At 42.6% G+C, this 26,514-nt stretch overlaps 1 protein-coding gene and 4 long non-coding RNA genes across 22 annotated transcripts in view; 4 read left to right on the plus strand and 1 right to left on the minus strand.

Annotated features, from left to right (window-relative positions):
• The window catches only part of LOC124199863 (paired box protein Pax-2-A-like), a 62,134-nt gene extending 50,938 nt beyond the window's left edge, over window positions 1-11,196 (plus strand). For 5 of the 8 annotated variants that reach the window (XM_046595843.1, XM_046595851.1, XM_046595865.1 and 2 more), the window contains 7 exons: window positions 489-686; window positions 4,731-5,101; window positions 7,249-7,337; window positions 7,427-7,814; window positions 7,977-8,078; window positions 8,504-9,103; window positions 9,736-11,196. In XM_046595843.1, the coding sequence (XP_046451799.1) occupies window positions 489-686; window positions 4,731-5,101; window positions 7,249-7,337; window positions 7,427-7,814; window positions 7,977-8,078; window positions 8,504-9,103; window positions 9,736-9,881 (1,894 nt within the window). In that variant the 3' untranslated portion in view covers window positions 9,882-11,196. The remainder of the gene's footprint in view (window positions 1-488; window positions 687-4,730; window positions 5,102-7,248; window positions 7,338-7,426; window positions 7,815-7,976; window positions 8,079-8,503; window positions 9,104-9,735) is intronic. The other 3 variants (XM_046595876.1, XM_046595899.1, XM_046595887.1) reach the window with 1 other exon arrangement.
• A 4,418-nt stretch (window positions 11,197-15,614) lies between these two features.
• LOC124199895 lies at window positions 15,615-17,388 on the plus strand. 3 transcript variants are annotated; one of them, XR_006877055.1, is made up of 5 exons: window positions 15,615-15,763; window positions 15,849-16,000; window positions 16,249-16,432; window positions 16,746-17,023; window positions 17,090-17,388. It is a non-coding gene; the product is annotated as an uncharacterized LOC124199895 (long non-coding RNA). The 3 variants fall into 3 exon arrangements; XR_006877057.1 differs by having other exon boundaries at window positions 15,849-16,027; window positions 17,090-17,228; XR_006877056.1 differs by having other exon boundaries at window positions 16,249-16,542; window positions 17,090-17,228.
• A 240-nt stretch (window positions 17,389-17,628) lies between these two features.
• Window positions 17,629-19,290, plus strand: LOC124199899. Of its 9 annotated transcripts, none has more exons than XR_006877063.1 (5): window positions 17,629-17,920; window positions 17,987-18,143; window positions 18,220-18,500; window positions 18,575-19,076; window positions 19,256-19,290. It is a non-coding gene; the product is annotated as an uncharacterized LOC124199899 (long non-coding RNA). The 9 variants fall into 9 exon arrangements; XR_006877060.1 differs by lacking the exon at window positions 19,256-19,290 and adding an exon at window positions 19,139-19,195; XR_006877072.1 differs by lacking the exon at window positions 19,256-19,290 and having other exon boundaries at window positions 18,575-18,688; window positions 18,943-19,120.
• Window positions 19,291-23,115: 3,825 nt separating this feature from the next.
• On the minus strand, window positions 23,116-23,554 carry LOC124202507. The gene is made up of 2 exons (XR_006878212.1): window positions 23,495-23,554; window positions 23,116-23,271 (listed from the first exon to the last, which is right to left on the minus strand). It is a non-coding gene; the product is annotated as an uncharacterized LOC124202507 (long non-coding RNA).
• A 693-nt stretch (window positions 23,555-24,247) lies between these two features.
• LOC124202394 lies at window positions 24,248-24,686 on the plus strand. The gene is made up of 2 exons (XR_006878083.1): window positions 24,248-24,307; window positions 24,531-24,686. It is a non-coding gene; the product is annotated as an uncharacterized LOC124202394 (long non-coding RNA).
• The last annotated feature ends 1,828 nt before the right edge of the window (window positions 24,687-26,514 follow it).

Consider the following 26,514-nt stretch of genomic DNA (forward strand, 5'->3'; position numbering starts at 1 on the left):
CGTTTTCTATCTCTACCGCAGTCGAGGGAAATGTAGGACTAGGAGCCGAAATAGCGCCCGGTAATTCAATACCGGATTCTCTGATGTTCTTATATATATTTCTATTTCTCTCTCTTGGCCTCTCTCTCTCTCTATCTGTCTGTCTGTTATTCTGGCTGCTAACTCTATTCCTCCCTCGTCGACGTGCACACGCATCTCATCTATATAGAAGAGTCTATTACGCCGCTAGTAGCATAATACCGTGCGGCTCTTGATCAATCCTGCATGTAGAGGTGTATACACTAGAGTATTATTCAGATGCCACATCAAAGGCTCTTACTCTCTTAATACACCCACACAGGGACGTTTGGCTGCTGGTGGTCGAAATAATTGGTGGGAATCCTCATTTTTGTAATTGAAGGATCTGCTGTGCTGGATATGTGTGTGCTGCTGCTGGCCTCCCGTTTTATTGATCTTGTGCGTCTTGGCTCCTTTTTCTCTTTTTCTAGATACTACGAAACTGGCAGCTTCAAGGCGGGCGTGATTGGCGGGAGCAAACCCAAGGTGGCCACGCCCCACGTCGTCGACGCCATCGCCGACTACAAGAGAGAGAATCCCACCATGTTCGCCTGGGAGATACGAGACCGGCTCCTGGCCGAAGGCATTTGCAACCAGGAGAATGTTCCCAGCGTCAGCTCCATTAACAGGTAACCACACAAGGACAATGCAGCCAATCAACTCGATTGCCCGAAAAAATCCCCCCCCCCCTTTTATTTCTTATATGGAGAAGAATAAGAAGGAGGCGATTATACGCTTCTTCTTTTTGTTTCTTTCTCCTTCGTTAGCGGTGGGCTGGGCCCGTGATACATGTTCGAATCCATCAGAATCAAACACGACAGCCTGGGGATCTCTATAGGAATGGAAAGAATTTTCGTTTGAGAAAACCCATCAGTCCGGTTTCGACTGGAACTGCTGGTTAATAATAAACGACATTTTTTCGGGACGGGGATTTCGATTGGCTATTGGTTTTCAAAGAGAAAACAAAAAGAGAAACATCAACCCTTCAAGGTGGCCGTCGACTATAATAGAAAACGGAAAAAAAAATTCGATTCTACACGGTGGGTCGCGCATTCCTTCTTTTTTTGGGAATTGTTTGTTTCTGATAGTCAAACTCCGAGGCCGGTTAACGACACACCATCTCTTTTTTTAAGCCCGGCAGCTGGCTCAGTGCTGCCTTTTTATACAGCCAATTAACACCCGCGAACGATCATCAAAGCAGAACAGTGAGAGAGAGAGATATAAGCTTTTGAAACGACCAGCTTCTGGGTGTTCATGGCTTATTTCTCCGTCGTTTCTCTTTCAGTTTGGGGCTTTTTTTTATTTTATTTTATTTATTTGAGTGTCCGCTGTATTTGGTAGTAGCTGCTTCTTCTCTTTTTTATTTTATTATTCAGTTATTCTCCTTATTTTCTCTGCTGGTCCCCGTCATGTTTACAATACCCTAAAGTCGAGACTTGGGTAAGTTGATGGCGCTATAGTCGAGAAATAAAAATGAGAGAAAAAAGGATCTCGGCTTTTTCTGATACAACAAGAGATGGGAGGAGGGTCGGGACATGGAGTACTACTTTGCATATGAGATTTTGTGTCAACACGTCCCCGGGGAGGAGTTTGGTTTCTCTTTTTTCACAAAGGATATAGAGAAAGAGAGTGATAGGGGAGAACTGGGGGCGAGCAGCGCATGTAAAGAGACGTGGGGAGGTCCCATATGTTTATTCGATCTGTTACAACAACAACAACGACGACGACGACAATGTAATGCGCGTAGAATATATACGTATATGTACACTTTTGGGTGCAGCACACCAACCCGTTTCATTGATTGTTTTCAGTACTAGCCGATGAATAGAGGAGTTTTTTTTTTTATACGTGATACAGAAATAACATGGACGATTCTTATTTTTCTTTCTCGGGTGTGCCGGGGCAATGGCACCCGAGAGAACGGCACCCGTTTTCCTGTCGCCCGTATTTATTTATTTTTTTTTCCTTGTTGTTGTTGCCAACCTCGATTCTTGATTTTTCGATTTAAATGGGAAACGATAGTTTGGCTGCTCCACTTTCTATTTTTTTTCCTCCCCGCTTCGGTCCGTTCCTCTCGGGAGATTTTGAATCCAAAATGGCCGTCTCGGGCACTTTCTACACGTATAGGCCTAGCACCAGCGGTATTATAGGCTTCTTGCGCAAAGGGATGATGATGATATATCAATGATGACGATCATTGACGGTGGGTGCAGAAAGAAGAGGATCTCTCTAAAGGGATTAAAAGAAATACACCCCCTAGAACCGAATCGAATTGAGGAGTGAATGCACTTTTCATTGTGCGGATTATTTGTTACCTGTTGGAAAAGAAAGAAAAAGTCGTCGGCATCAGGGAAAAGGAACAGTTGTTTGATCGCTTTGTGTGTCCGGGTTAATCCCGTGCACGGGGGCGTGCAAATCCGATGAAATGATGACACTCGGATGGCACCCGCACCACAGTCGAATATGCGCCATTCACGCTCAGATGGAGATGAGGGGAAAAAAAAGAAAAGGAAATCAGTAGCCAATAAGAGAGGGGCCTTGTGTGATATATCTACGCGCCTACCGATAAGGCGACCGACCATATGGGCGAATTGAAGAGAGAAAGGAAGGCGCTGTTTGCGTCCCCGCGGAGCGTGATATGTGCCCACTCTTATTCCGCTACACTTGTCCGTGTAAAAAAAAAAATGGGAAAGGGGAGAGGGAGAGAGTGGGGGGCAATAAGAGCTCCCCACTTGATTCAATTAGTGGGGGCTTTCAATCGACACACAACGTATAGGACCAGACACTCGGGTCAAATTAACCCCGACATCAGGGCCGCTCCAAATAACAACCTAATACGCAGGAGTTGTTACATAACACATCCTCCTCTTTTCATTGTTCCCTATATTCATGAGACTGTGTGTGTAGTATGTCGTGATCGGACGATGCCACTTTTCATCAAATGACGCTCGATGAATAGGTGTGATTAACACCTTGGTATTAAAACAGGAATGATATGTTTACAGTTCACGGAGTGGCTGACGCAGTTGGGAGGGAGAGGAAGCCGGAGGGGAATTGATTCGATGAATCTAGACATGCTGTAGATTAGTATAGCCAAGTGTCGGAACACATTCGTCAATGTTGGAAAATCCCCCCGAAAAAAAAAGGGTGGGATGGATATTGTAGAGACACATATGTCATCGTCTCTAGCTGGCTTCTTTTTCGACGGAACGCGTATACTATAACGCAATAGTCGAGTGCAGGAAGGACCCCGAAAAGCCACCTGGTTGACGCTGACAAACGAGCAGCTCTTCATCTCCTGTCCGACACCTCCCGTCTGCTCTCCTCTCCTCGTGCAGACTTGATTTTAGATAGAGACTCCTTCTCTTTTTAAAAACTAGGAAGATAGTCTTGGGTTATTGGACTCTATCCATTTTGTGTAGTGCGCGCATCTTTTGCGGCTTGGGTTTTGATGGGGACTTTTGATTGATGACGCGCAGTTTGCTCTCGGTCGGGATTTCGGGATTGCGCAGGATGACGTTCTAATTAAGCTGGGGAATATGTGCGGTGTCTAGGCCTGAGTTAACTGTTGGGCATTCAAGTGAAATAGGTTAGATGGGGGAAAAAAAAGGGCGTTTGCCGACGGTTTGCGTTGGGCGGTCCCTCGATTATCCCCCCCCCCCCCCCCCGACGTCTTTTGATGATGTCCTTGTCGTCAGGGACTGTGTGGGTCCTGCAGAGAGTTTGACAATGGGGCGACGAATGATGGTTGATTTTTCAACCATTTTCGAGTATGTGTACTCTGCATCACGTCGGTCACGTGCCGGCCTCGATAGGCACAGCGGCCGATATTCCCCGTGTGCGACGATCTAGGCCGTTCGTATTTCTTGACTGAAATTAGAATTGGAGAAAACTCTAGTTAACTTTTTAACTATTTCTCGTGTGAATTACCGGTTTGTAATTTGAAATGCGCTTGTGTGTCGCAAGTCTTTCCTTTTTTTCTTTCTTCTTCTTCCATTTACGGCAGTCTGTCGCGCAGCGCCGCTGTTGCTCGCTTCTGCGGCCAGTCGGTCGCCCGTTACGCTTGGGCGCCCGACCGTTACACGACTCGGGGAAAACAACAAACCTACCAAAAAACCAAAAAACCAAAAGAAAAAAAGAATCTAGAGAATGTTGCCACCGCAACCGACTTTTTAAGACTCTCTCTCTTCCTCTTGCACAGCAGCAGCAGCAAACCAAACCAAAAGAGCCAGAAAATAACATCGCCTTGGAAATGTCGTCTTATATAACTTTCGTCCTTATTCTGTCCGTGATGTGTCTGCTGGTGGTATAGACGTGTAAGGAAGCAGACTTTGATCTTTTCTTTCTTGGCCACGCTGAGCTATTATTATTATTTGAGACAGCAGTGTCTAGTAGTACAGGTAGTAGTAGTAGTAGTATAGTAGAAGTTATATAAATAAATGCGGAATTGGGTAAGTCTTGCGGTTGTGGCACGCCCAAAAAGAAGAGAAGAATATTTAGTAATTTTCTTTGCGCGACGGCAGCCATCGATGCGTGACTGAACTGCAATGCGATAGCTCCAGACAGACTTTCCCTCGCCCCACTCCTTTGCATGGCAATCAAGGAATTCTATGGCATTAAACATTTTTCGTTCCGGCTTTTATCTTGAAATATTTTTATTTTTTTGCGCCCAGGATTGTGAGGAATAAAGCGGCGGAGAAGGCCAAATCGGTCAGCCACCATGGACATGGTGGACACGGTCACGGACACGGAGGTCACGGGGGTCACGGCGGCAACAGCGGAGGAGGCAGCAATAGCGGGCCGGTTAGCCCAGTCTCGTCTCAAACGGCCTCAGTCATCACTCACGGATCGACGGCCTCGACTGGCAACAACCAACATCAGCAGCAACAACAACAGCAGCAACATGCCATGCAACAACAGCAGCATGTCTTACCGCCGCACGACTCGCCTCACCAGCGGCCCGGCTCCTACAGCATCAACGGAATCCTTGGAATCCCGCAGACGGACCCCAACGGCAACATCAAACGGAAGCGAGACGATCACGGTGAGTCCCGCCCCGTTCATTATCATGTCACCGATTATTGGCCCACAAAACAAACTTGGGAAACACAATCAGACATTTGGGAGAATTTCATAAAATATGCGCATTAGACTGGAAAATGATGAGACCGAGCTAAGACCCGATAACCCACAGCAACCGGAATCGCACAAGGACTTTTATGCTAGAGTGTCCCTGGTGGTTCTTGATTAGATATTTTTGGGTTATATTCTCCATTGGGGGTCGTCCTGGGTTTGTAATAACAATCGGGTTCGGCCTTGTTTGTCTAGTGAAGGGGAAAGAAAACAAACAAACAAAAATAGCATGCGTGGCATCGATCGAGATAAAAAAAAGGGGGGAAAAAAGAAGAGCGAAATGTTTGTCCATGTAGGATTCTAGGTATCCAGGAAATCGGAAAGAAAAAGAAATCAACATTTTCAATTCAATGCGGCGCAAGAGTTTTCAATAAAAGATGGCCGTCCACTTCTCGCTGATAGCGAATGCATCTTTAAAATCGGACGAATAGTATATATCCAAACTACTCTTGAATGTTGTTGGACGTCGTGTTTTTTGGGTCTTTTAATCATGAAACTTCTCTCGTCCCCCCCACCTCCTCGATGAATAGTGGAACAGTCCGGAGCGTCCTCCAACTGAATAATTCCGTCCACAAAATCCGGCCCGTCGCTCTCTATTCCCTTTCATTGACCCTTGTTGCCCTCTTTCTCTTCTAACAACAACTCTGTCATTTACGGAGAACACGGAATTGCGGTCGTGTGTAGAGGCAAGCGTTTGATAGAGACGTTGACGCAAAACACTCTACGAAATCATTCATGCCGTCGAGTTGGATCGACCCCCCTCTCTAGTTTTTTGTGTGTGTGCGGCCGAGGTTTTTCATTAAACATTCACGTCGATACGCAAAGGGACCGAGCTCCCGTGCACTTTTGGGCACCGCAATCGTGTTACACAACTGCAGTCCCCGTTGAATTTATTTTTCTGGGGGAATTGGGATGTCTCATTAGATTCTTTCTTGCTTTTATTCTACCAGCCAACAAAAAAAGAAATTCACCGAATGCGTTATAGGCATAGGCCATCCAAGCCAAGCTGGGTTGGTTAGGTCGAACGTGGAGAGATGACTGTAGAAAAGAAAAGCTAGAGGAAGTGCACAGCTCCCCGTCCGTAGAGTAGAGTTAGAGAGTCTATATAGGCGAGGGTTGGAGAAAAAAAAGAGAGATCCGGAAGCGAAAGGGAAGGAGGGTGGATGATCGGCCGAGCGTGGAGGAGCGGTCGCCGGATGAGACTTTTCTACGGGGTGTATATATATGTATGTATGTGTGTGGGTGCCCCTGTTTGCCTTGTTGCAACCGAGTCTTTTTGGCTGCCGGTAGAAAAGAGAGAGAGAGAGAGTCCGTGGGGAAAGAGAGTGTCTTTCCATAATGGAAGCTGCTGCTGGCCTCCTCATGGCTGTGACGTATGAGATTGCTGCTGCTGCTGCTGGATACTTGGGAATGGAAAAACCTCCTTGCTTTTTGCCTTGTCCTGCCAACCAGTCAAGTGAGCTCCTGGAAATACAATGTCTCCCTTTTCTCTCTCTCGACAACTAGACGCACACTCAGCTGACTGGATGTGTGTGTGTGTGTGTGTGCTGTCATGAAGTCAAACGAGAATGTTCTCTTTTCTTTCTCCATCACACATGACGGATGACTTCATCGACCTATTCGACTCCTTTCCTCTTTTTGGGAGAGGGTTTCCGCCTATTTTTCTCTCTCTTTGGCATCGCAATAGCAACGACCCCCATCATCACCAACTGATGAGCGGCCGCCGTGAGCGCGCACAATGTCGAGCGATTCATCCCCCCTCTTCGATCTTCTTTTTCTTTTTTTCTTTTCGCCAAAATCAGCCGATGGACTGATATTTTCGTGTGTTTGTCGCTCAACTACTTCCGCATCCATCCAGGACAGGGATAGGAGAGCTCAGGGGGGAGTAAATGTTGGTGAAATGATAGAAGGGGGTGGAATAATATCGATGGGGCACGCACCAGATTGACCCATCAGCAGAAAGAAGAGTCGAATAACAGATGTGCCGTTGTGTTTTTGTGTTTGTGCAATCAATAGCTCTGTAACAATTGTCATTGATTTTCGTGTGAATTTGAGCAGACGATATCCGCGAGCTCAATGGCCACGCCAACCAAGACGACGAGATCAAACGCCAGCGGCTGCACTACGGAAGCGATCAACTCTACAGCGTGAGTTTTCATTCTGAACATTTTTAAATTCTTGGATTCATTCTTTGACTTATTCAACTGAATTTTAATTGAATTAATTGATATCGCAGATGTGGCCGACCAAGTGGGGCTCAAGTCTCAAGGACGACAAACTCCTGCCGGACATTGGCAGCGTGACGGGAGTGGTTAGCTCACCGACAGGCAATAACGTCGGCGGATCGCCTTACTCTCTGCCCAGTTTCGTGTCGGATCATCAGCAGCAACAGCAACATCAACAGCAACACGGCGGCGTGGGACAGCAGCAGACGGGCAACGTGACTGGCAGCGGCCAAAACCAGAACGGCGCCGGCAATAACGGCGGACCTGGCAACAACCCCAACGCCTTCAACGGCGCCGTGACGTCGAGCAGTTCGGGCGATCCTCTCTATGACACCATCAGCACGATGACGCAAGCTCAGAGCACGTCCATCTACACTCCACCGCTGGGCACATCACTCGGTAAGTCGACGGCCATTTCGAGCGCATGTTTATAAGAAAATTAGTTTGTCGTTTCATTTTTTTTTTTTTGTATTTATAAAAATAGTTCTGACTGAGTTTTTTGTTTGATTTATTTTTTTCGAACCATTTGTGATGTTGTTGTGCACGATTGACATCGAGTAGGCAGTGGCTCTTTGACACCTTTGACGCCCATCAGCATGCAGGACATAAAGGCTCACATGCTGACGCCCAACGGCGTCGACACGTCGCTCCAGTACCAACAAGGTAAGAGTTGTGTGATTTCTATTTCTCTCTCTCTTCTCTCCATATACCACAAAAGCTTTCCATCTTTTCTCTTCTCTCTGAACTTGGCGTGGTTCTCTCACAAAGTTCTCGCGCACAAGACACTTTTTTTATTTTGGTTTTACCTGCAACTTGCAATTTGACTGCACCGCAAAACAAAAAAAAAACAAACGCAATCGATCACTTTTTGTTTTGTTGGCGGGTTTTTTATTTGAATGAGGTCTTTTTATTTTGTTTCAAAAAGAAATTCTTTTTGAAATGATTGCATGATTTCATTTTTGTTTTTTCTGTGTTTTTTTCAAATTTTGGACTATTTTGTTTTTGATCACTTTTGACCTACTTCCCTGTTTGGTGGACCTATGGCTGAACGTTTTTGTGTATGTTGTTGTTGTTGTGTTGTTTATTAGACGGCATCGGTGGTCTTTCGGTCTGCACTGCAGGTACTGGCGGGTACGCTAGTTCTGGGCTTGCTGGGCCAGTCGGGCTCGGTGGTGGCGCTGGGCACCACCACCACCTGCTGGCTCACAACTCTTCCCCGTTGCCGGGCAGCACTTGCCTGATCCAGCATCAACAACAGCACCAATGCACGACGACTACGACAGGCTCATCGTCAATGTCGGACGACGGCCACAATGGCCACCATCACATGGACATGGACATGGATCAAGCGGCCTCTCACGGCTTTTGTGCCGCCGTCTACCGGACGATGGCACAGACGCCGATCGAGTCGCCTCCCCAGCACCACCAACACCATCACCACAACAACAACAATCACCACCACCACCACAACCTGCAGCAGAGCATCGGCGAGCACGAGGAGCAGGAGAAGGCGGGACGGACTCTCTTGTCCTCGCCTCCTCCGGCTGCCTCCGCCCCGATTGCCTCCTCCCGTTCCGCCTCCGCTCTCACGCTGCTCCAGCCCATTGCGGCGGCCGTGGCAGCGGCGGCGGCGGCGTCTTACACTTTACCCAGTCTCATGGCACCTTACCCAACCACCACAGCTGCAGGCGAGTAAAACAAAACCAACAAAACAACTAACCCCCCCAAAAAAATTAAAAAACGAAACGAAACCAAAAGACGGGACTTTTATATATTTTTAAAAAGAACTCGACTCAAAACTAACCTTTTAAAAAATTATCTAAACTATTATTTTTGCTTGCCAATGATTTTTCTCTCTCCATTTTTCCTGCATCGCTTGATTGACTCATTTTGGCATGGAATTTTGTGGATGTCTTTAGCTTTGAGTATTTGCACCAGCACCATGCTTTTATTTTGGCTTTTCTTCTATTAAAAAAATATGATCTCGAATTCAAACATGTCGCCGAAAAAAATTGAAGTTGGTCCTTGTCTCTCGTTGTTGTTGCTGTCTTGACTCTCTTTCCTCCGTACACGACGGAAGAGCCTGGCAGAACGGTGGTAAGCAAGTTGGATGTTGAATGGGAGGTGCACTCACTCTGCACCCCAGCTGTGAATTAAACCATCAGTCAACCGTCTTTGGTGGCGATGGAAAGAGAAAGGCAGCAACAACAAAACGAGGAGGAACTGGATTGAATTGGCTACACGGGAAAAAGAAAGAGAGAGAGTGCCGTGCGGGAATGTGTTTATTGATTCTTTTGTTTTTCGTTTGTCGTTTCAACAGTGGGTGGAGGCGGCGTCGGTGTAGGCGGTGGAGTCATGCCCGGTTCCGAGTATTCCTACACGTCACATCACTACAGCCAGTACGCTCCGTCGCCCTACGGCAGCTACGGATACAGCGCCGGCACCGGAGGACTCCTCACCAAGTGACCTGACATGCCGACATACGATCCAACATCCGGACCGTTGTAAGATTGGCCCCCAAGTCCAATCGAATTCAAATCTAGAAGCGGTTGCTTGTTATTTTTGTTCCGACTCGGGAAAAAAAAGCAAAGCGAAATCTGGCAGTCTAAACCCCAAAGTTCAACTTAAATCACCTAAATCCAGTTACATCCTTAATTGACAAAGAAAGCTCCTGTATAACCCCCTCCCCCCAACCACAAAAGCCAATGTCCTTTCCCGTTTTTTCGTTTTTTTTTTGTGCGTGTACAACAAACCCTCTATAAGATAAAGACAAAAAAAAAGGAATGAAGTGATTGATGGCCTGATGACGTAATTTTCACTGGATCAAGTGAAGTGACAATCACGCGTCGTCAATCACATCTGGAAAAAAAACGGCGTCGGTTTTGTAGTTTTTCGACGCGTCCCCTAGTCCCCACCGAGCTGAGCCTTAAAATATGATGTCTATCACACACACACACACACACATATACACACACACCTGATGATTGTCGTCAATTTCTGATGGAGAAATCACCACGATTTTTTAAATCATGTCATTCATTTCGTGAGATTCGCAACCGCAAATTTCTAAATTCATCCACACGATTCAAACCCAACAAATTAGTTTCATTTCAAGTGAATGAGGTCCGGCGATCTCAAAAAATTTAAGCAAAAGAAAGAAAATAAAAACCTCTAGGAGATTAAATGCTGATGGATTTTTTAAATTGTAAAATGGGGAAAAAGGGATTGGAGCAGGAAAGGGTTTTGATCACGTTCATCGTCATTGAGTTTGTTTTTATCGGGATCGGAAGAAATCGTCTCTTTGTTTGTGAGCATGCAAAAAAAAATGTGTACGTGTGCGAGTTGTGTTTGTTTCACGGATCGTGCGGGAGATTGGTGGACGGGATAGTAAAAAAATGTCGTTCAACGGATCTCGAAAATTCAGTTTCTTTTCCCCTTTTAGTTTTATTATGTTATTTGACCCTCCTTCTTTTGATTTATTCGTTGAATTGTGGAGATAAGGCATCTCTCTTTCGACACTATTATCACCTTTTCTTTGGGTTTTTTCTTATTTTTCTCGATTGTTTTGATACCAAAGAGGTCGTTTGCAATATCTCCCCCCCCCTAAATTTTGTATACATCTCTCTAATAGGCTTCAAGTTTTTATATTGTGCATAATCATTTTTTAAACACCTTTTTTTCATCGGCTCTCCTTTATTTAGATATACATACTATATTATACATAAACATAAGAATTAATTCTAATTTGATGAAAATGACAAAAAAATTACTATAGAAATCATATTCGGTTTTCTCCTTCTCATTCTTTTGAAGTTTTTTTTTTCTTTTTTTGAGTTTTTGGGCGGAAAAATGTCGCGCGTCTCATTTGAAAATTCAAGTTGGCGGACGGGTTTGTCTATCTCATCATTATCTCACCTCTCGTTATTTGAAGTTGACTTGCTTCTATTTTTTAGATTCGATTCCTCCTCAAATGCCGATTTGTTTGTTTTCTCTCTTTATTCGTTTCTCCATACTTGTGCGTGTGAAAGTGAAAAGAATTTTGAGAAATTCCGGTTTTCCCTTTTTATTTTTTATTTTTTGGGGTTTGTGTGTATTTGTGTCTCCTTTCTCTACATATTCAATTTTATTACATTACTATATACAGTACATATTACAGTATATTATTATTATCATGATTTATCCCATCAGCGGCAGGTTGTGTGTATGTGTTGCGTTTATTACATGCCCAGCATCATCACCTTTTCAATTATGCGAAAAGAAAATTTGAAAACGTTTGCGCGCGTGTAAAACTCGAAAAAATTATGCCTGTGTATTACTATCCCATGATACCGCTGCTGTGTATGTGCGTGCGTGCGTGCGTGTGTGTGTGTGTGTGAGTTTGTGTAGCTGGCGTAGCCCTCAAATAAAAAACAGTGGAATAACGTGTCAATAAAGTGATATTTATGAAGAAATTTTTTTTGCGCGCGCGGAACTCGATGGAGATTTCAAACTTCTTCGCCGGTATATGTCGTCTTCTTTGGGCTTAAAGGATTAGTATTAGTTTCCTTTATAGACCCGGAAACTTGAAAATAATCCAAACTGAAGACCTATTGTCAGTATTGTGTGGCATTTTTTGAATCAACAATGGGAGAGTGCGCGCCAGTTTGATGCAGCACGAGAGGTTCGTGAACTGAAAAGGTTCTCGAGTTTTTGAATATTGACTCTTCGACAAACTGTGTAGATAACAACTTAAGGATGCAGTTGCAGCCGAGAAAGAGAGTCGAAACAGAAAGGGGAAATCGTGAGCCACAGAGTCCGAATCACAATAAACCGGAGCACACGACGCTCCGGTTCTTATTTATATTTGCCGCCTTTTATGATTTTGAAAAAAACTTGAAAAATAAAAAAACGGAGAATGAGAAGGAAAGAAGGTCTTGTTTGTACTTGGAAGCGCGAGCGGACGGCTCTCTCGTAATCGAACCAAGACGCCTCTTTTCAAATCACTATGCACAATTCCATATACAGACTTCCGGTGCGTGATATCGCCGAGAGAGCAAACAAAGTGCAAAACACTCACGCGAAACCCGCATTTCTTTGAATACAGTTAAATGCGAATATTCCAAATGATTCAAAACCTGCCCAAGTTATCATTGTCACACTCGATTACTGTACCTGACGGGTCTATTTTCGTATGCACAACACTTGTCCTATTTTGCTACGTCTGCAGAAGTTGTCTAAAGTTCAGCCGGAACGCCTAATTCAATTTCAATCCCATTCAAATGGGTTCTATATTTTTATGTGTACGCTGAACAAGGTGCACGTTGTTTGGTTCATTGTTCGAGTTTTACAATAGTCGGATGTGGCGATTGGCAGAGAAGCTATTGATCGCCACCAAGAAAAAAAGAAAAGCCTTGATATTACTCACGAACTCGGTACTTTTTTTTTCTTTCCTCCCTTCTCCAGAATCAAAAAAAGAAAAAAGGGAAAAGAGTGGCTAGACTATCCGTCCTTGCCGGTTTCCTATACACGCGCTAGTGCGCCATCGCTTTAACTTTTAAAGGCATCGGCAATGTTCCCCATTGGCTCATATTTATTCGACTCGTTCTCAGTTTTCCTTTTTCTTTGATCGCGTCGCTGTCTTTTCTTTTTCTCTCCTTTGGGAAAGTAGTGCGTAGGTGAGTACTACCTGGTGGTGGTCATTAAAACGCCCCTTTCTTTTCAGTGTAGTAGATTCCAACTGCTTTAACACAGTGCAGAGCATTGGACGTATTTTCTTATCAGCTTTTTATTTTTTTCGTGGGTATACACGTTATATTTTAACAATAAGGCATACACACCTACGCTGGTGTTGGCTGCATCTGTTGGTGGTGCCGTGAATCGTGCTGTGTGCTAGCCGGTCCTTTGTTATTGGTCGCGGGTGAAGGAAGACTCTAATATACCCAGAGAGTCTATACTCTACTGCTACTGGCTGCCTTCTTTTATTTTTCTTTTCTTTTCGTCGTTTCCAACCAGACGTCGACCTTCTTGGCTATAGGTACGTACCCACTGAATGCACTGAATTTCTTACTTTTTGATGGTAGCTCTGTGTAGTTGTAAGCCAGTCCACTAGGTAATTGTGTATTTGTGTATACCTATGCGGTTACCCAGCGAGTCCTTCCGGTATAACGAAAACTGAAAAGGAAAACACGAAGAGAAAAAAAAAAGAGTTTTACCTTCAAATGAGTTCTCAATCAACTTGAAGGAACGGGCTGGTAATTTAATTCAACCTTCCCTCTCTTTATTTTTAATCAAGATGAATCGACACGACAAATACTTTGAGTTTTGGCTTGGTCTTCATTGACGTCGGAATACCGCACTAATATAGATTGGTGCATTTGAATGATGGAGGCGTCTCCGTCTTTCATCTGGTCTGATGGATATGATGATGAAGTCGACTCTTGTTCTCCTTCATGGAACCTACGCAGACGGAATGCTGTTTCTCGGTTTCAGGGTACAATTAGAGCGATATCCAGTAAATTCGAACTTAAAGCGAACAAGGTGCAATGAAGTCGTTGAGCGAGGTTATAGAGAATGAACAGAGACTTTTTCGATTCCCTCAAGCTCATTCCGATTGTTGTGTTTTTCTTGATTTCTTTTCTTTTCCTCATCTACTTCCCCCGTTCCCCGTCTCATCTTTGGCTCCTTTCCCTCGGCACCCACGGGGAGACGCGCGGGAGGATCTCACGTGAGTTGGGAGGAGCTCACCCAAGCGAGAAGATGGAAACGGGCACTAGACGCTGCCGAATCCGCTGGAATACCGTCCCTGGAACTCGAAGGGGAAAAGTTTTAGACAAATATAACACAGGGGAAATTCCATTTTCGTTTCTCTGCTCCTTCTTTCCTCTTACGAGATGATAAAAAAGGGAAATCTACTTGAATTGACCACCTTTTTTTGCGTAGCAAAGCGTTTCCATTGAATGCGGGAAAGTTGTGGCTTTGTCGACTATAGCATGTGAAATATTTTTTATTGTAATAGCTGTATATAATTGCTCTTCACAATATTACATCGCCATCTCGCGTTGAGAATAAATATTAAAGAATTAGTTGTGAATTAGTGATGTATGCAACTTTAAATGCCTTACAAAATTATTTGAGAGTTGAAACATACGAAAAAAAAATTATTAATCCATAAAATTTATATCATCAAAATAATAATAATCATACACCTATTTTTCAGTAGATATTTAAAAAAAACGCAGCTATGTAAGCACAGCAGTAAGAACAATATTTCAAATTGTGCTGTGCGACTTGCGTCGCTAGATTTCCTTCGAGCCTCTGGGAAGAGAGCCCGAAGGGAGGCTATCAACGAATGCATAAGAAATCCAAAGACATAAGAACTCCAAAGACATAAGAAATCCTTTTTTAAATATTATTAAAACAAATACCCGACAATAGAACTCCAGTGCCCGACAGTAGAACTCCCCTACGCGACAATAGAGTTCTATACTGTCGTTGGAGTTCTACTGTCGCATAAAAAGAAATTTTTAAGAATTATGTTAAAAATTTTGGAGTTCTATTGTCGGTGGAGTTCTTCTCCTTGGAGTTCTACTGTCAGCAACCCTTTTTTGAACACTAGTCCGGTCGAATTTTAGCTGCGTGACGATAAAGAAAGTCTAAAACCTAAATCCCAAACAAGTTATCTTTTAACCTGTCTATTGGTTTGTGATTCTTTTTTTTTTTTGTATAAAGAGTAAACATTAAAAGAAAAATACAGTCTTCCGGAACCGGAGCATTAATAAAGATAAGAAGGTGTGCTGAAGTGTTTTGTTAATCATAGAGATTCTATAGACTTGTCAGTCCATCTCAGGTCTTGAACGGGTTTTTTCTTTATTCAAGATTCTAACACAATTTTATTTTTAAATTAGTCGTTAAGCCCAGCCGGTTATAATGCTGAACAGTGAACATTTTAAATTCACACTTCCCAGTCTAACTTTTGCCGCTTTGGCTGATTGGCTCTTAGCAGGGATGCGGACGTTTTAATTGCAAAACCGAAAATGGCAATGTTGCGCTTTGCGCGTTACTTTCAAGATGGCTGCTGACAGTCTGACAGCCTCGGCGGCCTCGGCGACCTAAGTCAACTCAACTTATTTTCCCTGACATTACTCGTCATAAAAATGGTGACTACTACTTGTATTCTTTAAGGCTATTAAATGTAATTATTTTGTGTTGGTGCATTTACACATAACATAGCCTAAAATTTATACTTGGCAAATCCATCTGATAATGTGGCCTGAAACAGCTGTATATTTTCCCAAAATGTCTCTTGCTGCAAGCCCCGGCTGTGCGTTTCGTCTCATGTAGAAATACTCCACAACAGTAAAAGTTATCATGTTAGTCTAACCCTAAAGTTACACATTTATTTATTTGATGACCTTGTTTCTGATAATAATCAAGTTTTTATTTTTCAATTAACAGTGTGGTGAAGTCTGAGCTTCTTCATTGCAGTCCAATGCGCTGTGCTGTGCAATTTGTTGCAGCCAGCTGGCGAAAGGGGTTCTTCTTGCAGGCTTGCTACCTGTAGCGTTTGTAGCTTTGTCAGATTCAGAAACACTTCCGAACAATTTAAAGTAATTGAGTTGATCAACTTTTTTACAGTAAGGCTACACATTTAATTTGTTGATGACTAGCTCTTTGCTTTTTATCTGTTGACTTTTCAGTTAAGACTGTTTTAAAAGCTTGCCAACTGTTGATTCTTTTTTAAAGTTTGTAAAAATAATTCTTAGAGATTGCTTAGTTTAACTATGCTTCTGTTATTTTCTTATGTTACACACCACTTTGTTTTCTGATAGAAATTGAGTTTTTTTTCTTTCCCCAGAGTAGGATTAGCAGCCTCTTGAGGTCTGAGTTGCAGTCCAATGTGTACATGAATTTTGTGCAGCCAGCTAGTAAACAGTGTGGTGAGCTGTTGCATGCAGACTGCGGTGTTGGTGTCGTTCGTTCATTTAACTTTGGACCGTTCAGTCGTTCGTTTATCGTAAGAAATCTGTCACTTGTCGTAGGTGTGTAAAATTGTGTCCACCAGGTGTCAAAGTAGGTTAGCATTTAGTTCTTGATGTCGAAGAAAAGTGACATCTTAGTTTGTGCTTCTAAATAAGTGCTTTTGTGGAAAGTACGTACTTGTAAAGAATTGTAAACTTTTGTTGATGAAACATGACAGAAATTCCCTTGCTTTTTAAAAAGGTGAAATGAAATCTTGATGATCTTTGATAATCTTCTTGATTTCTTTTTTCTCTAGTCTAGTGTACATTTCAAGTAAATCATTTTTGGTATCTATTTTACATTTCAAATTTGTATTGTTCTTTTGCTTTGTAGATCACCGTGGTCAGTTTTATTGTTGAGCTGTTTATGGTGTTGCTGTTTGGGGTACAGTGGTTTTGCAGTCATTTTCCAGTTGAGAGATGCGCTGAAATGGAGCTTGTGCAGACTTGCAGTTGAACACCATACTTTAATGTGTCATTTTCCTATGTTGGTGTCCATGCAGTGGTGATCTGTTGTGGAAAATAGTCGATGTTGCCTGATGGCTGTTGGGCTTATTTTATCGGCAGCATTTTGTCGATCTGTCGTCGCTTGCCACCTGTACCGCCATTGAGGTAATGCTTGATGTACAGTCTCATTTAATTATTGACTTTAAGCTAATATCTCCGTTTTCATTACAGTTGATTCGTTTGCCGCCGAACTGTTGAAACTAAGAAGACGTTGCTGAAATTCAAGATTGATCAATTAATAATGTTTATAAATTAAAAGTGCATATCTGGGCTCCCTTCTTCAGTGGCCCCGTTTCCCTAAATAACCACTTACCAACGCCCGCCGGTGGTCACTCACTCGCTGCGACTACCAGGAGGAAGGGAGATGTTTGATCGAACGGGGACTTGCAAGGCGCTTGATTCGATGAAATCTGTTGGAGGGTCATGAGTCTAAGCCGGAAGCCTACTAATATGATGCATTGATTTCATAATAACTGCTCCTCAGCTCTCTTCGCTCTTTTTCCGGTTTCTCTTAACCACGGCCGGGTAATCCTCCCTGGTAGAGTCAGTTGGGCAGTGTCTTCTCCTGCTTGACTGGCTGCAGTTTGTACCGGACGGTTTGTTTAATAAATAAAACAAGTATAAAAAAACATATAATGTTTTCATTTTATAAATTGTTATTAATTAATTAAATATAAATAGGTAACAACTTGATTAGCAAGTATATTTATGTAACGTTGTTTATTAAACAGACCGTCCGATACAAACTCTTAGTTAGTACTATTGCTCAAAAACTGATTCTCTTGAATCAGCAGACTCGAGTGTTTATAGCGCCGCCAAGGTAGATATTTCTGAATGGTACCCGTCTTGTCAACTGCTAATGATTCGTGTTCTTGGTTTGACAGAAGCTGTGTTGTGTGTGTTGATCGTCTCCACCATGCACGCGATAATCAAGACCAGCAACGTCTTGATCAAGAAGAAGAAAAGAACGGAGAAGCAAAGAACGACGATGTAAATAGCGGGGTGGGTACCGCTAAATTCATTCTTAGTTGAATGTCGAATCGCTAATATCATTGTTGGTTATGGTAGAACAGTTTTCCATACTGGTACGCTGTATGACGTCGAGCATTGCCAAAATGGAAGTGCTCTTTGAAGAACTGAGCGTCTAAATCTTCTTCAGTCAGATGAAGCTAACGGATTCGGAAATCGTCGAAGAAGCAGAGGACATCACAGCTAAAAAAAAAACGTGAGTCAAACTCCTGTGGTTAAGTTCTGCAGCTACTCTCAAAATATTTTGTCTTGTTTGCTCGTGTTGATTGTAGACTGCTTTTAAATTATCTATCAGGGAAGCCCTAATAAGAGGTCCAAGAGAAATTTATTCGGGTTAACTGATACCATGCCACGTACTAAATCGTTAATGGTTTTCAGGTAAAAAATAACCATGGGAATATGGGGTCGCAGAAATAGATGTCACTGGTGGAAAATAAGAAGGTGATATGGTATTTTTCTTTTCTACTGTCTGATTTTTAAAGATTTGGTGAGGAACATCCAATCTGTCGATCGCGGTCGCTAACCAATTGTTAGAAAAACAGCACCAATAATGGTAAGAAGGTGTGCTGTGAAGTGGAGTGATAATTTTAATCATAGACATTCAGGTTTCATTTCGTGATTTGTCAGGTCGAACTCGGATGTGCTTTATTCGAGATTTTAACACAAATTGCATTTTATACATAAAAAAATTTATCATAAAGCTACAATGTTACAGCATTACCCGTACTATGGCTCGTCCCGGTTTGTATTGCTTTGTATAATCTTTAGTTGAACGCTAAATTAATTAGAGGCTAGCTAAGAGAATTTGGCTAGATCTTTACAAGATTAGTGAATGTGATTTTTTAAAGAAATTGTGCCTGTTGCACATCATCGATATTATTGGCCTTGATTCTTAAAGGTGGCTTGGCTAAACTTTCGACGGTTAAACTCTATTTAATAAAGAGATAATATAACATTTAGCTAATGATCTTGCATTCTTGACTAAATATTTTCAGGCAACTTTTGAAGTTTTTGTGGGCACTGATTTGCAGAGTGCTCGTGACCAACAGATAAAATGGCCCAATCCATATTGCAAATTTGCAAGCTGTCTTCCAAAACCATCCAAAACCAAGGAATTTCTATTTGCAAGGTAATTATTTCAACCAGCAATGTTTCTTTTAATTACTGTGGTAATAATTCAAGATGATGAAGTCTAATTAGGTAGAAAACCTTTCTGAAAAGTTTAGGAGCCATTGTTAATTTCAATTGGTGTAAAGTGAGTTTTAAGCCATAATCATTTGGTATTAATTTTTATATTGGTTGTTGTAGACCCATTCCAATCCCCAGCAACGTAAACCTGCAAAAGGAAAGGCGCATAAAACTTGTCATGCAGTGGTGTAGAGGTTGGGTGAGAACGGGATGTGTTACATAACCATTTGGTATTCATTTTGATATTGGTTGTTGTAGACCCATCCCCAGCAACAACAACCTGCAAAAGGAAAGGCACGTAAAACTTGTCAAAAAGAGGTTGGGTGAGAACGGGATGTGTTAGATAACCATTTTCATTTTGATATTGGTTGTTGTAGACCCATCCCCAGCAACAACAACCTGCAAAAGGAAAGGCACGTAAAACTTGTCAAAAAGAGGTTGGGTGAGAACGGGATGTGTTAGATAACCATTTTCATTTTGATATTGGTTGTTGTAGACCCATCCCCAGCAACAACAACCTGCAAAAGGAAAGGCACGTAAAACTTGTCAAAAAGAGGTTGGGTGAGAACGGGATGTGTTAGATAACCATTTTCATTTTGATATTGGTTGTTGTAGACCCATCCCCAGCAACAACAACCTGCAAAAGGAAAGGCACGTAAAACTTGTCAAAAAGAGGTTGGGTGAGAACGGGATGTGTTAGATAACCATTTTCATTTTGATATTGGTTGTTGTAGACCCATCCCTAGAAACTTCAACCTGCAAAGGGACATTCGAAGGTCACGGAGATCATTACATAAAACGTGTCATGCAGTGGTGTAGAGGTTGGGTGAGAACGGGACGTGTTTCATCATTTTCAAGCTGCTACAATAGCCGCAAGGCTTAAGAGGAGGGGGTGATCAAAAAATCGTATAAAACGAGAGAGAAAAGGCGAAGGTAAGTCAGTTGAGGGAGCATCTCCGACACGGCAACAACTGCAGCGCTCTATCTGTCAGTTCGCATCCATGGGTAAATATTCTGCCATTTACATAGAGTTTGGTATCAATCCTTCTTTTTGTTTATGTATGCCTGTTATTATGTAATATCTAAGTCAAATTTGTAATTGCCTAGCAAACTATGGCGTAGTGCTGCTGTTGTGTGTTGAATCATTGATGGCTGTGTCGACCACTGGTGTACCGATGTCTTCTTGGTATGGCGAATACCAAACCGCAACTCCGCCGCCATACTACCCAAAAGCAACTTACGCAACGGCCAGTTACTGCACCGAGGTCTTCAAGTACTACACCACTAAAGCACCGGACTTTAATAGCACAACTTACGCTGCCCCGAGCCACTACACTGACGCCCTGAAGTATTACTCTGCCCGGAGTTACTACACCACCAAGGCGACGGAGGATGACTACGCATGCTGCCCTATCCTACTACACCGAGGCTCCTAAGTATTACTCTGTTCTCATCTATTTATTGCACCGATTTTCCTAAATACTACTCTGTTCCCAGCTGCTACACCGAGGCTCCAGCTGCTACACCGAGGCTCCAGCTGCTACACCGAGGCTCCAGCTGCTACACCGAGGCTCCAGCTGCTACACCGAGGCTCCAGCTGCTACACCGAGGCTCCAGCTGCTACACCGAGGCTCCAGCTGCTACACCGAGGCTCCAGCTGCTACACCGAGGCTCCAGCTGCTACACCGAGGCTCCAGCTGCTACACCGAGGCTCCAGCTGCTACACCGAGGCTCCAGCTGCTACACCGAGGCTCCAGCTGCTACACCGAGGCTCCAGCTGCTACACCGAGGCTCCAGCTGCTACACCGAGGCTCCAGCTGCTTACTACACCGAGGCTCCAGCTGCTTACTACACCGAAGCGGCAAAGTACTACTCTGCCCCGATCTACACAACCATATCTGTGGCGTCCAAGTATTACGCTCTCCCGACTTACTGCACAGCAGCTGCTCTTTCGTACTACGTTGAACAGAAATACTACACTGATGCTCCAGTTCACTACACCACGACTTACGCTACACCGCAGCCCCCAAGTACTACACCAAAGAAGGCGCCTTCAACAACGTATGCTGACTAGTTTATTACACCGAGGCTCCCAAGTACTTCATCACTAAGGCACCGGAATTCTACACGTCTATGTATGCTGCCCCTGCCTACTACACCGAGGCCCCGCATTACTTCAACACTGAAACGCCCAAGTACTACACTACAACCTGTGCTTCCCACACCTACGTACCGAAATATTATTGTGCGTAAAAGGAGTCTTCCACAAAAAAAGAAGTGCCCGAACTGCAGTGCCCTATCTGTCACCAACCGATTCCTCATCGTGTAACCGATTCGCAATTATGGGTAAATATTCTTATTTTTACATAGAGTTTTGTATCAATTATATTTTTTTCTATTTGTTAATATGCCTTTTAATATTTAATATTAATGTTTCAATTTATTTACTGTCTAGTGAACTATGGTGTCGTGCTCCTGTTGGGTGTTGTATCGTTGATGGCTGGGTCGACTGCTGGTGCAGCGATGTCTCCTTGGTATGGCGGAAACCAAACCGCAACGCCGCCGCTTTCCAACACAACTTACGCAACGACTAGTTCCTGCACTGATGTCTTCCAGTACTACACCACCAAAGCACCGGAGTTTTATACCACAACTTACGCTGCCCCGAGCCACTACACTGATGCCCTGAAGTATTACTCTGCCCTGAGTTACTACACCATCTAGGCGACGGAGTACTACACGTATACTGCCTATCCTACTACACCGAGGCTTCTAAGTATTACTCTGTTCTCAGCTACTTATTGCACCGATTTTCCTAAATACTACTCTGTTCCCAGCTGTTACACCGAGGCTCCCGCTGATTTCTCCACCAAGACGGTCGAATACTACACCGAAGCGGCGAAGTACTTCTCTGCCCCGATCCACAACCGAGGCGGCCAAGTATTACGCAGTCCCGACTTGCTACTCGAAAGCTGTCTTTCGTGCTACGTTGAACAGAAATACTACACTGATGCTCCAATCTACTACACCACGACCTACGCTACACCTAGCTACAACACCGCAGCCCACAAGTACTACACCGAAGAAGCCGCCTATTACACAACTACGTACGCTGCCTAGTTTAGTACATCGACGAAATTAAGTATTGCCCTGCTCGAAACTTCTACCAAACTTAGGTTCATATTTATTGCAATTTTCACGACTAAACTATGTCACCTGAAGTATTTCTCTGTATGTGTTGAAAGATTGTTGGAATACAAGATTGATTGATAAATCACGATGTCATGTCTATTTTCTCTAAGTACCTTTCCTCCTGCTGATTATGCATGATGTGAGAAAATATTTTTGAATGCTATGTAAACTTAAAAATTGATCTTGCAAAATACAACAATAAAAATTCAAACTCCTGTTTTACATTTCAATAATATTTTAACTCTTTTCTTTCTATAAATTTTTTTCTATCATTAAATTTCAAAGTCCAACAACCAATAATTTTCTGAAAAATTCAAAGTCCACCACACCTATTTTTCTGCTAAGTCCAGACTTTTGTTTTTGAAAAAAAATTTAAAAAAATTCCCCTTACACGAGATTTTAAAAAATTTATCGCGAAAAAGATTGATACGAATATTTTATTGCATACCAAATTTATTTTTATAACATTTTACATACATCATATTCATTTTTCCTGTGGCCCCCAAGGGGGGGGGGGCCTGTCGCTTTCTCTACCGCGATAATAACATGATGCAAGTTATATGCAAGTTATTATTTGTTTGGTGCAGAAAGCTTGTTTTATCTAGCAGTTATCGACTGTTTCAAACCTGACATTGATCAGGTTGCCTCAGTCGTATACTGCATGATTGAATGAAAACTCAAGACAACAGATCAAAATTTTAAAGCAGCATCACAAAATATCACTGGCAGAGCAATTTCATATGGCATGGATGAAAACGACAACACAAAATTTTTGAAGTCAGGAACCCAGATGGAACAGCTCAGCTACAACAGCACAGCAACTTCTGGATTACACTGCAACTGCATGGTACTTCAATGGTTCAATCCGTCTTGGTCACACCTTTCACCATTTGGCTGCATTCCGCTGCAACAAGGTAACCACCAGCATTAGAAGTTTTTTATACCTGTTTAAGAAAAGAAAATTATTGTCGAGAAACACAACTTTGTACACACACATACTCTTTATAACAAAAGAATACAAAGAGTAACAGAAAACTACGCAGACCAACAGAATAACTTAGATGTCTGATTCAAATTTTCTATAGCAGCAGAGCAAATCATTCTACTCTCTAGTCATGTTAACTAAATCTGTAGTACTCTTGTAAGACATTTGATCACAATAATTACTTTTTGCTGTTGCATGGGATAAGACGTACGCCTAAGAACAGGCAGCGAGATACACGAGGCACGCCATTTCGGAAATGTACAGGCACTTCCCAAGTCTGAGTTGAATGATTTGGCAAATTGGTTTCTACGTGCTAAATCACCTGTAAATTTTCACATCAACATTTTACATTCAATAACAATAGGAAATTTAACAATAAATACCTTTTAATTTTCATCGTGAGGGAGACGTGACAACCAACAACCCACTTCTGCTGCGTCTGGGAACAAAATGGCCGCTAAGCATTCCTGAAGACACTCGCGCTACCTGGTGGACATCATTCAGCCACCTATTGACAGCCATTAGACTCCTGTTCCAGAGTGCCCGACAGTAGAACTCCACTACGCGACAATAATAATTAGGCACGCAAATAATTAAGAATTAAGAATAACAATTATTGGAGTTCTATTGTATTGTATTGTTGTCATTTGTAACAGGAACAAGTGGCTGTATCTGTATGAATGTCCACCAGGTAGCGCGAGTGTCTTCAGGAATGCTTAGCGGCCATTTTGTTCCCAGACGCAGCAGAAGTGGGTTGTTGGTTGTCACGTCTCCCTCACGATGAAAATTAAAAGGTATTTATTGTTAAATTTCCTATTGTTATTGAATGTAAAATGTTGATGTGAAAATTTACAGGTGATTTAGCACGTAGAAACCAATTTGCCAAATCATTCAACTCAGACTTGGGAAGTGCCTGTACATTTCCGAAATGGCGTGCCTCGTGTATCTCGCTGCCTGTTCTTAGGCGTACGTCTTATCCCATGCAACAGCAAAAAGTAATTATTGTGATCAAATGTCTTACAAGAGTACTACAGATTTAGTTAACATGACTAGAGAGTAGAATGATTTGCTCTGCTGCTATAGAAAATTTGAATCAGACATCTAAGTTATTCTGTTGGTCTGCGTAGTTTTCTGTTACTCTTTGTATTCTTTTGTTATAAAGAGTATGTGTGTGTACAAAGTTGTGTTTCTCGACAATAATTTTCTTTTCTTAAACAGGTATAAAAAACTTCTAATGCTGGTGGTTACCTTGTTGCAGCGGAATGCAGCCAAATGGTGAAAGGTGTGACCAAGACGGATTGAACCATTGAAGTACCATGCAGTTGCAGTGTAATCCAGAAGTTGCTGTGCTGTTGTAGCTGAGCTGTTCCATCTGGGTTCCTGACTTCAAAAATTTTGTGTTGTCGTTTTCATCCATGCCATATGAAATTGCTCTGCCAGTGATATTTTGTGATGCTGCTTTAAAATTTTGATCTGTTGTCTTGAGTTTTCATTCAATCATGCAGTATACGACTGAGGCAACCTGATCAATGTCAGGTTTGAAACAGTCGATAACTGCTAGATAAAACAAGCTTTCTGCACCAAACAAATAATAACTTGCATATAACTTGCATCATGTTATTATCGCGGTAGAGAAAGCGACAGGCCCCCCCCCCCTTGGGGGCCACAGGAAAAATGAATATGATGTATGTAAAATGTTATAAAAATAAATTTGGTATGCAATAAAATATTCGTATCAATCTTTTTCGCGATAAATTTTTTAAAATCTCGTGTAAGGGGAATTTTTTTAAATTTTTTTTCAAAAACAAAAGTCTGGACTTAGCAGAAAAATAGGTGTGGTGGACTTTGAATTTTTCAGAAAATTATTGGTTGTTGGACTTTGAAATTTAATGATAGAAAAAAATTTATAGAAAGAAAAGAGTTAAAATATTATTGAAATGTAAAACAGGAGTTTGAATTTTTATTGTTGTATTTTGCAAGATCAATTTTTAAGTTTACATAGCATTCAAAAATATTTTCTCACATCATGCATAATCAGCAGGAGGAAAGGTACTTAGAGAAAATAGACATGACATCGTGATTTATCAATCAATCTTGTATTCCAACAATCTTTCAACACATACAGAGAAATACTTCAGGTGACATAGTTTAGTCGTGAAAATTGCAATAAATATGAACCTAAGTTTGGTAGAAGTTTCGAGCAGGGCAATACTTAATTTCGTCGATGTACTAAACTAGGCAGCGTACGTAGTTGTGTAATAGGCGGCTTCTTCGGTGTAGTACTTGTGGGCTGCGGTGTTGTAGCTAGGTGTAGCGTAGGTCGTGGTGTAGTAGATTGGAGCATCAGTGTAGTATTTCTGTTCAACGTAGCACGAAAGACAGCTTTCGAGTAGCAAGTCGGGACTGCGTAATACTTGGCCGCCTCGGTTGTGGATCGGGGCAGAGAAGTACTTCGCCGCTTCGGTGTAGTATTCGACCGTCTTGGTGGAGAAATCAGCGGGAGCCTCGGTGTAACAGCTGGGAACAGAGTAGTATTTAGGAAAATCGGTGCAATAAGTAGCTGAGAACAGAGTAATACTTAGAAGCCTCGGTGTAGTAGGATAGGCAGTATACGTGTAGTACTCCGTCGCCTAGATGGTGTAGTAACTCAGGGCAGAGTAATACTTCAGGGCATCAGTGTAGTGGCTCGGGGCAGCGTAAGTTGTGGTATAAAACTCCGGTGCTTTGGTGGTGTAGTACTGGAAGACATCAGTGCAGGAACTAGTCGTTGCGTAAGTTGTGTTGGAAAGCGGCGGCGTTGCGGTTTGGTTTCCGCCATACCAAGGAGACATCGCTGCACCAGCAGTCGACCCAGCCATCAACGATACAACACCCAACAGGAGCACGACACCATAGTTCACTAGACAGTAAATAAATTGAAACATTAATATTAAATATTAAAAGGCATATTAACAAATAGAAAAAAATATAATTGATACAAAACTCTATGTAAAAATAAGAATATTTACCCATAATTGCGAATCGGTTACACGATGAGGAATCGGTTGGTGACAGATAGGGCACTGCAGTTCGGGCACTTCTTTTTTTGTGGAAGACTCCTTTTACGCACAATAATATTTCGGTACGTAGGTGTGGGAAGCACAGGTTGTAGTGTAGTACTTGGGCGTTTCAGTGTTGAAGTAATGCGGGGCCTCGGTGTAGT

This window comes from Daphnia pulex, chromosome 1 (assembly GCF_021134715.1).
Source record: "Daphnia pulex isolate KAP4 chromosome 1, ASM2113471v1".
Classification (NCBI taxonomy): domain Eukaryota; kingdom Metazoa; phylum Arthropoda; class Branchiopoda; order Diplostraca; family Daphniidae; genus Daphnia; species Daphnia pulex.